At 40.4% G+C, this 13,678-nt stretch overlaps 1 protein-coding gene across 4 annotated transcripts in view; it reads right to left on the bottom strand.

The window, feature by feature from the left end:
* Positions 1–3,224: 3,224 nt before the first annotated feature.
* Positions 3,225–13,678, bottom strand: part of LOC124133922 (anti-sigma-I factor RsgI-like) — a 35,912-nt gene continuing 25,458 nt past the window's right edge. For 2 of the 4 annotated variants that reach the window (XM_046498503.2, XM_048397683.1), the window contains exons 6-7: positions 12,087–12,238; positions 9,319–11,085 (exon numbers count right to left, since the gene is read on the bottom strand). In XM_046498503.2, coding sequence (XP_046354459.2) covers positions 10,176–11,085; positions 12,087–12,238 — 1,062 coding nt within the window. In that variant the 3' untranslated portion in view covers positions 9,319–10,175. Of the gene's footprint in view, positions 4,573–6,045; positions 6,089–6,638; positions 6,688–9,318; positions 11,086–12,086; positions 12,239–13,678 lie in introns of those variants that run through there. The other 2 variants (XM_048397684.1, XM_046498504.2) reach the window with 2 other exon arrangements.

Genomic DNA, 13,678 nt, shown 5'->3' on the forward strand with positions numbered 1-13,678 from the left:
CAGGGAAATGTTGCACTTCTGTTGTAGGCACTCTAATTGTAACCTATGGCATCTTAACCTGTTGAAATATTCACATTCCCACTACCAATGTGTGGATTGCAGGTAGAATCGGCTGCAAGAGACCTATGCTTATTTCAAGATGCAACTAAATCGATCGGGTGGTCAGATTCGGTTGACTGCATGTCATCATTTCCTGATGTCTCGTAATGTTGCTCATGCTTTCTATCACTGGACTATCACTTTCTATGACTGTTATTCACAGGCTGTCGACATAGCTGGAATACTGCTAAGTGTGGAGCTATACCAACAAACATTTCAAAAATATCTCGTAGATGCCAAAACTATGCTGGATAGACAAGTAATGAAAGAAAACATCTTCACAGATATCACAGATGTTTATTAGTCATATAAAAATACTAGCCACGACGTACAAAGAGAAATGGCTGTCTCCTTTGTATAACATTGCATACAAAGTTAAATCAATGTACAAATTAGATGGAAAAATAGCAGAAATGTTTCAGTGAAAATTCATCTTTGTTTTTCAAATCTTGACAATACTGAATTGTTTGGGTGGGTACTGTTGATAAATTGGTAATGTTCCATTTTACCTACCGGTCCGTGGGGTAGCCTTGTGGTTAAAGCGTTTGCTCGTCACGCCGAAGACCCAGGTTCGATTCCCGACATGGGTACAATGTGTGAAGCTCATTGCTGGTGTCCCCTGCCGTGATATTGCTGGAATATTGCTAAAAGCGGCGTAAAACCATACTCACTCATTTCACCTACAGGAACCAATTCAAAAAGTAACCTAGAAACAAGACACCAAGAACTTACAGGTTGTCCCATGTTACTCATCAAAATACTCCTAGTTTCAAGCAAGGAAGTGACTAGACTTGTTACGATGTGGAGATAGGTGTGAGTGTCATTTATTCCCTCACGATTCCCTCCCCATCTAATTCTATATCATGGTATACACGGTCCTAGTTGGTTGGTACGCCAACTCCATTTGTAAGCGTACAAAACATTTGTACATTTGAAAGTTTTAGAGGTTGTCGTGTGTACTTTGTGTAAACGTGTTACAACACTATAACTAACTCATATGATGATATGTGTGTTCAACAAAACTTGATGGATCAATGTGCACTTGATTTTCATTCTCAGCTCCCTGGGAAGTATACAACACAAGCTTGCTGTAAGGCACTAGCAGGTTGACAGTCACATTACCGTCTCATCATGCTGTGTACCAAAGTCACTTAGGCTTAAGGAGACCGCGACCGGCTCCGTGGTCTAATGGTAGAGCGTCCACCCGGAGAGCGGAAGGTCCGGGGTTCAATCCCAAGCCGCGTCATACCAAAAGACGTTAAAAGATGGTACTTGTTGTTACCCTGTCTGGCGCTCGGCATTAAGGGGCTAAAACAAGGACTGGTCGGCTCGGAGTCAGTATACTGTGTCTGAGTGGGGTATTCATGTTAAACTGCGGCATGGTATCTCAGTGTGCTAGCACTATAAATAGGCATCAGTCCGGACTAGTACAAGCAGCCGCACACACACACACATGTGCATGCACGTAGCTATATAAGTGCAATAATCTTGGACGCGACGTTAAACCCCATTTCACCTCACCTTAAGGAGTCCGCACGTGTTACACATGTTTTAGTGTGGGGCAGGGCTGAAGCCCGGGAAACTCTCAAGAGTCAAGCAGCAGCCGTATCCAACTACTCTCCGCGACCAACGTTGCTGAACTTCACCTGACTTGTGACCTGTGTGCGGTATACACAGGACCCAAACCACAATGTAATAAAAAATGTCCACATAACATTTTTACAGCTTAAACAGAGTACTACTTGAATACCATACTTACATATGAGGTAAACATTATCACAGTTAATGCTTAATGAATAGGCTATGGTTACATTTGATACATCAATAATCAATAGCTGAATATCTTTGAGCAAGTTGTTTTTTGTATCAACCAATTGATCTACAATGGAAAGTACAGGATATGTTTGTATCACAGATGCTAATAAATATATAATAAATAACAATTCTAACAAATTCTATCTTACATACAACAAATTTTTGTACCAAAGGCATAGCCCAGTGGTTAAAGCGCTTTCTAACTTGAGGCCTGGGTTCAATTCCCACAGGGATATAACATGTGAAGTGCATTAATGATGTCTCCTGAAGTGATGTAACAGACTATGACTAAAAGTAGCATAAATCTCTATTCACACAAAGCTGATATAATACAGACAACTTATGGCGCATTTTTTTAAAAATCAACATGAACAGATTTGGATGTTGGTTTGAGAAAGTGCATATTATATGACATATTATAGCGGTTATATAGGAATATTTTAGTGGGAAGTAGCCAATGAAATCAATTAGCATAACTTTGGCCTATATAATGATTGTACTGCATATACAGAAGATTAAACACCTACAAGATACTGAAACCCACTTTCATCCCAGGACTTAACACATATACAAATACTGAGAGATACTTCCACCACAATAGGAGGGAGGTGGGGTAGTCCTGTGGTTCAAGTGCTTGGTCATCACGCTGTAGACCAGGGTCAGATTTCCAAGATTGGTACAATGTGTGATTCACATATCTGGTACCCCTCTGTAATGACAAGGCTGGAATATTGCTTAAAGCGGCCCCAAACCCAACTTGCTCACTCAACCACAACAACATCTATTCCGATTCTCCAATCTTGGTTCAAAATGTTCCATCAGTTGATCAGCAATGACCATCATGAAGCCAACTCTGTCGTAAGTCTTGAAGAACTTAGGCGCTATTATGGTCAAAGATCAACTCTGTCGTAAGTCTTGAAGAACTTAGGCGCTATTATGGTCAAAGATCAACTCTGTTGAAAGTTTGTGTACGAGTTTAGGAGCTGTAAGTTTCACAAGCTATGTCTGCTTGTTTGTTGTTTAACGCCGCACTCAGCAATATTCAAGCTGTGATGGTCGTCTGTAAATAATTGAATCTGGGCCAGACAATCTAGTGATTTACATCATGAGCATCGATGTACGCAATTGGGATACGATGATATCTGCCAACCACTCGATCCAATGAGTCATCTCTTCGGACAAGCATGGCTGGTTGGTTGGTTTGTTGTTTAACGCCGCATCAGCATTATTCCAGCTATATGACGCCGGTGTGAAAATAATCGAGTCTGGACCAGACAATCCAGTGATTAATATCATGAGCATCGATCCACGCAATTGGGATCGATGACATGCATCAACCAAGTCAGCGAGCCTGACCACCCGATCCCGTTAGTGGCCTCTTACGACAAGAATGGGTTGCTGAAGACCAATTCTAACGCGGATCTTCACGGGTCATGATGTCTGCTGGAAGTTTTTGAGTAAGCAATATCATTCACAGAGCTAAGGTCACCTTCTGGTACAGGCCTGTTCTCATGAAGTAACTCCTGGACATAGTACACTTGTAATATAATGAAGGCGTGATGGTGCAGTCAGCTCAATACAAGGCCTGAATCACCTGAATGTCAGACCCCATGCTGGATAAGGCAATGGGTCAACGGTTGAAATCCAACAGCAACTTGCATAACAGCAACTTGCATAACAGCAACTTGCATAACAGCAATATGGAAACTGCTTCCAAAACACGATCAGTGACTGGTGTGTGTGTGGCTGTCCAGAACTCATAATTTCTTACAATGCTATACATGTTACCATTGGTTACGAAGCTGTCATTCTGTAATCCTTGAGAATAATGGATCTTACTCATTCTCTTCTCTGGCCCTCCATAACATTCACGGTCCTCTATTGATGTTCTTTTAATGTCACACAACGGATGACACATCTGATTCAGCTGTCTGTCACCTGGTTTTCCTCCTCCTGGAGAACCATTCCTGCATTCTCCTTGGAGTCTTTCAGTTCATCTCCTTCATCCACATCTTCCCGCTTCCCCTTCCACCACCCCATCATCACCATCATCTACCGCCTGTCTGTCACCGCTCTGACCGCCTGCTTCCTCTTGGTCTGCCACTTCCTGGCCAGACTGAGCCTCACTCTGATCCACTTCCTGTGTCTCTGTCTTCACTCCTGCTATTGTGTTGTTTTGACTTTCATCAGTATTTCCTGTTTCATCATGGTTACTCTCTCTTTCCGAATTAGCATTATCACCATTGATACCTTCTGTGTCTGCAGCATCACCATGGTTACCTTCTGTCTCAGCATCACCAAGGTTACCTTCTGCCTCAACAGTATCACCATGGTTACCATTTATCTCAGAAGTATTACCATGGTTACCTTCTGTGTCTGCAGCATCACCATGGTTACCTTCTGTCTCACCAGCATCACCATGATTGCCTTCCGCCTCAACAGTATCACCATGGTTACCATTTATCTCAGAAGTATTACCATGGTTACCTTCTGTGAGAAAAGTACCACCAGGCTTTCCATCCTCAGATTTCTCACTCTGCGGTGTTGGGTGTTGATGAGCATCGGCTTCCGACGCCCACTCGGCAGTGTGTGGGTTCCTGACGTTATCAGCAACAGACTCTCCCCTCTGGGGGGTTCCGACTGACCCCTGGCCCTCACCTGAGAAAAATATGTTGAACATGAATGTGTAAAATGAAACACTAAGTTTTTCACATACAATTGAAAACATATTTTAGGCCACAACAAATTGTTTTCAGTTGTGTGGCATGAGGAAATTTATTATTCATATTTTATATTAAAAAAGGGCATTAACATGTACATTAACTATGAACAGGTGTGACTCACATGAAGTATGATCTTTTGGTAGTATAACTACGGTTATAACAAACTCCAAGGAACCACTCATTTTAGTTTGTTATAACCATAGTTCGTTATAAGCATATATACAGCATATATACAGCAAAGTGGGACAAAAAGAACAGTTCGTTATATCCGTCTGTTCATTATAAGCGTGTTCGTTATAAACATAGTTTACTGTATAACATATATTTTGTGTTTTGTGTATTTCATTCATTATTTTGTCTGCCAGTACTTGGGGGCAATAAAGTTATGGCATTCCACCTCATAACGTAGCTGATGTTGTAGTTTTGTACTTACATTAGTGAGTGAGCATGTGTTTTCATGGTTTTAGCAATTTTCCAGCTATATCATGACAAGGGACATCACAAATGTGCTTCACCTATGGTATCCAATGTGCATTCAGTAAGTAAATGCCTCAACTACAAGGTTATCCCCCCTTCTTTTCTGAGGCAAGGGGACCGCCTCCATGGTCTGGTGGTTGAGCGTCCGCCCGGAGAGCAGAAGGTCCGGGGTTCGATCCCCGGCCGTGTCATACAAAAAGACGTTAAAAGATGGTATTTGTTGTTACCCTGTCTGGCGCTCGGCATTAAGGTGTTAAAACAAGGACTGGTCGGCTCGGAGTCAGTATACTGTGTCTGAGTGGGGTATTCAAGTTAAACTGCGGCATGGTATCTCAGTGAGCTAGCATTATAAATCAGCATCAGTCCGGACTAGTACAAGCAGCCACACAAACACACACACGTACATGCTATATAAGTGTAATAATCTTGGCTGGACATTAAACCCCATTTCACCTCACCTCACCTCTGAGGCAAGGGAGTTAACTGACTGTATAAGTCCACTTTCCACCCTTGCCAAACTAGACTGGATTTTCCAGGCTCGATCGTAGCACAACCAGTGGCTATTACCGGTACGAGTTATGTCCCTTTTACGTCCCTCCTATTGACCAATCAGATTCAATCTCTCATATCACTTGCATTTGCTTCAAATAAAATGGCAGCACCCAGTCAAGACGATCTGATCGATAATCAAAATCTCTATTGTAACAAAATGGGTGTTACCACGCAAGGTGCACCAGATCACTTAAGCACCTTGATTAAAAACATGAACAGATTTGCAATATATCTGTCGACGATGCCCAGTTGATGATACACATGTTTTGCAAATCCTGGACTTTTATAGTCAGTTAACTCCCTTGCCTCAGGACGATGCTTGCTGACGTAAATAACAATGATCTGGATAGTTAGGAAAGTCAACACAAATTCAGCCTACCTTGTATTCGTATCTCCTGTTGGCCATCTTTGTCTTTTGAATTCTGCAACATAACATCAAAGGCTGATTTTCGTAAATTGACAGCTCTGACAAACTGTTGATTGGAGTAGGCATCAACTTTGAAAGTTCAAATCGAGTTGTACACCAATCAGCATCAAGGCTTCTAAAATTCTGGGTATAAGCAATGAAAGTATTTGGAGCAGCATATCTGATTTTTGTGGCTCACAAAGGAATGTAACCTAGCTGCTCTGAATGGAGAAAAATAAAGCTGGGCTATATATGCTGTGGAACATTTGTGGGCAGTGTTTGTTTTCTTTTGTTAAGATCAACATGTCATGATCGAGGTGGAAAAGAAATCAAATCATTTCAGAGAGCTGTCATCTGATTGGCTAAAGAAACCACTCACCCTTCAATATGATTGGGTGGTCAAAGTTCACTCAGGTTCTTTGGAGGATTTGTCAGATCATAACTGAGGGAGGTCTTGAATAATCAGATTCTGATTGAAATATCTCATTTTTGCACCAAATTTGCTGAAGTAAACCTCCTTTTCCTGCAGAGTCAGATTCAGATTATTTGTCTATCCTAAAACTGACCTTAAAGTAGCCATGGTCCAAGCTGACCTTTGGTGCCTTGGGGATCGGACTGAAAATACATTAACAGTATCAAATCTATTATCATTTTAATTTGCATAAACTAACAATACTGAATACTTCTTACTGAAAATGATATATTTTAATTTATATATGTTTATAGAATGATAATACATTTAATTGAAAAGTAATAACTTGTAAATGGTATTAAACAAATAACCAAAGTGTGGGATGTAAGTAAAGAAAGGGGGACAACTCTTGAAATACATCAACAAGGGAGATAACTCACCAGACAACAGGTAGAAGTGACAGACAACAGCAAGTGGGTGAAAGAGTGGATGAATGAAGACACTGATGAAGTAGGATGCCATAGTCCTACTGACTGAAAGTTTTACCATGAAGTTGGTGGGCGTGGAATAAAAGACAGACACCACATACTGTGAAGGTTGGAAAAAAATGATGATATAATTATGATGAAATAAGTGAAAAAATAGCTTTGTAAATTGCTTGATAAGATAACATTATATTCATGAAACTGTCTTCTACGGAGAAATTGAAGTGAAGAAGCTGAAGTCATTCCAGTCAGCAACATCAATCATGTCTGCCTATGATATTCTGCCTAACTTTGCTCTAATTGAAGTGAAGTAGGTGCAGTTTCATTCCACAGTGAGCAACAGTCGTGTTGTATCAACCTTGCCTGTAAATAGTCATCAGTAGTAAGAAAATCCTCTTATTCACTTAGAACATCAGAAGTGAATGCTGTTTTATGCCAGTCAGCAATTTCCCAGTTGTATCATGGACGCCAGTCAAAAAGGCAGACCATTTAGTCTGCACTTACCACAAGCACTGTGCTAATGGATCTTCTGGCCTGAGATCTGCATAGCTGGGCATCGGGTCAGATTCCCAATGATATCTAGACTGAGTACAGGAGACTGACACAACAACCTTTCTTATTTGTCCTACTCATCCCTGTAGTTTGTGATAGCACTGGATTATTGAAAATCAATCATCGTTAAGAAAAGATACAAAGAAACAAATTGTTAATCACTAGATTGTCTGGTCCAGACTCGAATATTTACAGACTGCCGTCATATAGATGGAATATTGCTGAGCGCGGCTCAAAACAACAGACAAACAAGAACAAAAACAGAACACTTGCTAATTTCTCGATGACAACACTGAAATTTGTCCCGATGTCTCCACGGTTGATGGAGGAATGTAGTGTATACAAAACCTCTGAAGTACTGACAACAGTATTTTTCGGGCCAATTCAGACACCATTAATTAGACTGATGTCCAAATCCAGTTCAATAACAAGCCAATAAACTTATAATATACTATTTATTTTCCACCTTTTTGTTCAATTGTTCAAATATGAAAAACATCAAATAAAATATGGCAGATCAGGACAATACTGAAAAAACAGTCATGACGTCTGAATTACTAAAATAGGTTCGACTTCTTCCATGCAAAGCAATACTAACGGTAATATCTCATGACTAATTCCATTGATATTTCTAACTTTGTTTCCGTTCAATAAGGATTAAGAAAAATAGTATGACAGCTCATTGCAGCTTACCTGGATATGTAGTGAACAATTTAAAATATCAACAAAGACAGCAATTTTCAGCATTGATCAGGGTCAATAATAAGGAACTAAAACTTGATACTAAATTAACTCCTAATTATTTGAACAAAATAGTATGGTAATTTCAAAGTTTACAGAACCCACAATGCATTTTGAGAAAATTTTAAAGCATGGTCAAAATACAAAGGTCAAAACAAGGTCACAATTTAGAATATGCGTTGAGTCCTGTGACTAAAGATTTCACGTCTTTACATTTCGAACAAACATGGATGAGCAATGTAAAAAACATTGTTTTTAGCGAGCCTTGGCGAGCTAAATACATAGTGTTTATTCCTAATACAGGATATTTACCATCCCCAAACACACAAGCGTGATAACCTCTTTATCATATAATGTCATTCTTTAATTCTGTGCTTCAAAATCGCTTTCCCTCTCTCGCAAACATTACTGAAACATTGCGAGTTTTCCTGGAATGCGTGCATTAATATTTATTACGTCACAGGGTAAGTGATGTATCAGTCGGACAGTGACAGTAGCCAATATAGTTCCAACTGAAATCTGTTTCTTATACAGTGGCGAAGCAACATATACACAAACAACAATTGTTTTTAATTGCCTTTCGCGGCAATCCATCGGTCTGTCCGCTAGAGTAACTGCTCTTTGTCAAAGGGAAGCTACTCTAACCCTAGTCTATGAGACGTCACGGCCACGGTCAGACCTTGTTGACAGTCGGTCTGTCCTGTCATAACGTAAGAAGTGTAGTCAGATGTACACACAGGGACAAAACGAAACAAGGTAATAATTCAAACATATTTCGGCCAAATCCAACTATTTTAATTTGTGGAAAAGGTTTCAAGCCGCAGAGGTCTACAAGCACAGATATGGCTACTGATCCCGCTTGGCTAGGCCTCGTGCCCTCGCAAAATTGTTTTCGAAATTTATATCTCCAAACTTGCCAAAACTTATAAAATGCCTTAGTTACTTCACAGTTAGACACTGATTTCCAGTATTTTAGACTGTTCTTTTGATAATGATAGCAATTATCCCTGTAGTTTATCCAGATTCCCGATGGTTAATTCTGACTCGATCGCCGAATGACAAGGGCGACGCCATGTTTGTTAATAAACAGTAAAAGTAGTCCCTACTTGACCTTTGATATTTGCATCTCTATCCGCATATGACCCCAACGGATATCGTTTTTATCCGTTGGCTTTATCCTGACGAGAAACCTACCCCTTATATGATAAACAAATATATCAGCTTGGAGAAGAGAATATTGTAAAGATATTGTCATTACTTACATGATTGTTAAGATACAGTGATAATTTGTGATTTTGAAAATAAAAACACATTCAAATTTTTCCAATTAAGCTTGGGTATGAATCCTAGAGGGATATGAAGTTTCTGTTTCTCATCTGTGTGTATGATCAGTTATTCAATAACCAGGTTTAGAAAACATTTACTACTAAGTAACAAGATATTTTAAGTAATGAAACAATAGAATTTATTGGTCCTCTGATAAAAGATGCTAAGATCCCTGTAAATGATCTGGTACCGTAGTCTACACTGAACAAAACTGGAGTGATGTAACTGTTATAATACACATACCTCACTCCATAACAACATAACACAAATAAAATTCAACACGTAGTGATTATAGTAGCACCTGTAGGTTATGTGATCATTCAATAGAATGTTGTAAAATACATTGCTTAAAACAATGAATTAACATACAAAAATACAAAAATTCAAATACTGATTGTTTGGAAAAATCACATAATCAAAAACATATCACACACATCATTTACAATATTTTAAAGAAATCATTATAACAAGTTCAGCATCATATAAAAATTGTTACAAAAAATGAAATTGTTTAAGTGTGTAATTTGCTTTCAATCAGCCCTGACAAGGTAATGAATCTCCTTGTCAGCAGAGGGCGCTGCTGAAAGTCACATGACCCTCTTCGAGAAGAAAAGTTGGTATCCTTGTACTGACAACATGGCGTACGAACTTTGACGACAGCTACAAATGACTGGGCTTTGTGTTGTAACAAAGCGACTGCTCGGTTTCCGAATAGGAAACTGATGTATTGGTAAGACTTGACTATTAATCTTTTTCTTCTTCATCAGCGGTTGACAACATTTGCCCTTGTGCACATATCTACTTGCAGTGACCTTGCCCTTCCTGACAAGGTCGTTAGGATTATATGGCAGTATGGTGTAGCTGCCATGGCCTGGTGTTATCTTGATCTTGTGCGAGGAGGATTCTTGGGCAGGTAGAGTATCATCTAGGTTATCTTCAATGCTGTCGTGAGCGGGCGGCCGTGTCACTATGTCCAGCATGCACTTGTCCTTGTTGGAAGTCAGCTGGTGCTTTAGAATGTCCACAACATCCACATCCCCACCTGGAGGGGAAGCTGGTTCCAACTGTTGTTGGATCTCAACACGACTAATCGGCCGATCTATGTAGGACTTATCAAACTCCTTCACCATCCTGCCATGACTAGATGCATTAATGCCTTGTTCTACAAGTTCTGCAATATCTGGTTCTTCTTCCTGGTCTTCAGGTTCTTCCTCCAGCTCCAACAACAGACTGTCCTGCAAGTCCTCCTCTCTCGGTACATCTACCTGAATCCCTGACTCGGGACTGTCGGCACGGTACTCTGGCGACTTGCTCTTGGTCCGGGACAAAATGGCTGCCTTGGGGACCGGCTTCATGACACCTGTGTCACTGTGAGGAGAGACACCCTGCCCTGAGTCTGGCGTGTCCATGGACCGACCCCCACATGTAGGGGTGGGGACAGGGGTGGAGGAGATGGGAGGTGACACCCCCTCCTCAATCAGGTCAGCTGATTGGGGCCTGGCGATGAGATGCACAATGGGTGAGATGGGTTTAATGCCAATAGGCTTATAAATGTACTAAGATCCTCTTGTGCAGCCAGGGCACCATTTCTCAAAGTGAACTCAGTGCTAACAGTATGACTATATAAAGAATGAGAGTGAGTGAGTGAATGAGTGAGTGTGGGATAACGCTGCTTTGAACAGTATTTCAGTCATATAGTGATGGAAAGTGTGGGAGGAAAATCAGAAGTAATAGTGAGGTGTGGTGAGGTGAAATTGGGTTTAACGTCGCGTCCAAGATAATTGCACTTATATAGCGAGGTGCATGTACGTGTGTGTGTTTGTGTGGCTGCTTGTACTAGTCCGGACTGATGCCGATTTATAGCGCTAGCACACTGAGATACCATGACGCAGTTTAACATGAATACCCCACTCAGACACAGTATACTGACTCCGAGCCGACCAGTCCTTGTTTTAGCCCCTTAATTCTGAGCGCCAGACAGGGTAACAACAAGTACCATCTTTTAACGTCTTTTGGTATGACGCGGCCAGGGATCGAACCCGGACCTTCCGCTCTCCGGGCGGACGCTCTACCACTAAACCACGGAGGTGGTCCAGAAGTAATGGAGGTCTTAGACGTTTATAACTTTGGTGAAACCAAGAAAAAACGAGAATGAAGGCTGAAAAACGAAGAATGATAATAAGGATTGTATGGAGCTGCCACAGTGGCACATTGAAACACGGGGCCGATGATCATAATGAGGAGAAGGCGGCCACGATGATTGGGATGATGATGATGATGATAATAACATGGATGATGATGCTAAGGGAGATGACAATGACAGGGGGGATGACAATGACGATGAGGAGGGAAGGGGGAATGATGACAATTACAATGACGATGATGAGAGGTAGGGGGATCATAAAGATGATGATAAAGATGATGATTATGACAAAGACAATGGTGATGGTACAAAATCACAGAGAATCTGTACAGGTGGTCTGGGTGGGAGTACTCACTGTGTCTTTTGGGACTTTTCTCTCAGCACCCGTCTGGCCTCCGACAGGTCCTTCAGCTGCTGAAGCTCATTCTCACTGATCTCGTACTTCGCCTTCAGCTTGATTCCCGAGCCACTCATCATATACATCTTGTCCACACGGTGTCGCAGGATCTGACACAATGGCAAAAGCATTAATAGTTTCACGGAACTGTAAGTATAGGTTGAAAATGGAAAACTGCCAGCGAGGAAAAGCTCCTAGGCCTGTTTTATCCAACTTTTGAACTGTCTAAATGTAAGAAATATTAGAAAAAATAAGAAAACATTGACATACCTTATAGTTAAATAATACAGTGTGTCGCAATATAAAATGAATTCGATTAAAGCGTGCGAGACGAAAGCCATGTGCAGCAAGGACCAAGTGGATTCATGACATGTAAAACTGAACAACTTCGGTGGCTCAGTGGGAAAACAGTGGGTTACAAAACACAATATGTATAGGTATAACAATTGAAATGGAAAACCTCAAAGCAAGTTTAGAAGTGACTCATTTCAAAACCCGCTTACTAAGTTTACTCCTGAAAAGTCTTATACCCGCAATGAGGTCTTACTAATAAAAAGTAAAACCTCATTCTCAGTCTTACTACTAAAAAACCTTATACACAGGATGAGGTCTTACGAAGAAAAAGTAAAACCTCATTCTCAGTCTTACTACTAGAAAAACCCTTATACCCAGGATAAGGTCTTACTAAGAAAAAGTAAAACCTCATTCTCAGTCTTACTACTCAAAAACCTAATACCCTGGATAAGGTCTTACTAAGAAAAAGTAAAACCTCATTCTCAGTCTTACTACTAGAAAAACCCTTATACCCAGGATAAGGTCTTACTAAGAAAAAGTAAAACCTCATTCTCAGTCTTACTACTCAAAAACCTAATACCCTGGATAAGGTCTTACTAAGAAAAAGTAAAACCTCATTCTCAGTCTTACTACTAAAAAGCCTTATACCCAGGATGAGGTCCTACGAAGAAAAAGTAAAACCTCATTCTCAGTCTTACTACTAAAAACCCTTATACCCAGGATAAGGTCTTACTAAGAAAAAGTAAAACCTCAATCTCAGTCTTACTACTAAAAACCCTTATACCCAGGATAAGGTCTTACTAAGAAAAAGTAAAACCTCATTCTCAGTCTTACTACTGAAAAACCTAATACCCTGGATGAGGTCTTACGAAGAAAAAGTAAAACCTCATTCTCAGTCTTACTACTAAAAGAGCCTTATACCTGGCACGAGGTCTTACTATGAAAAAGTAAAACCTCATATTCAGTCTTACTACTGAAAAACCTTATACCTGGGATAAGGTTTTACTGAGAAGAAGTAAAACCTCATTCTCAGTCTTACTACTGAAAAAAACTGATACCCGGGACGAGGTCTTACAAAGAAAAAGTAAAGTCTCCTTAGAGGTTATGACAAGAAACAAGTACCGTATTTTCTTGAGTATAGTGCACACTTTTTTTCGAAAAAACACAGCTGTGTAGAAGGGGGTGAGCATTATACACGAATTATGAGTTTGGATGTTTTTTTCCCCCCATGGAAAGACATTACCGTGAGCACGAAA

Source organism: Haliotis rufescens, unplaced genomic scaffold, assembly GCF_023055435.1.
Source record: "Haliotis rufescens isolate VD_foot unplaced genomic scaffold, xgHalRufe1.0.p SCAF_17, whole genome shotgun sequence".
Classification (NCBI taxonomy): domain Eukaryota; kingdom Metazoa; phylum Mollusca; class Gastropoda; order Lepetellida; family Haliotidae; genus Haliotis; species Haliotis rufescens.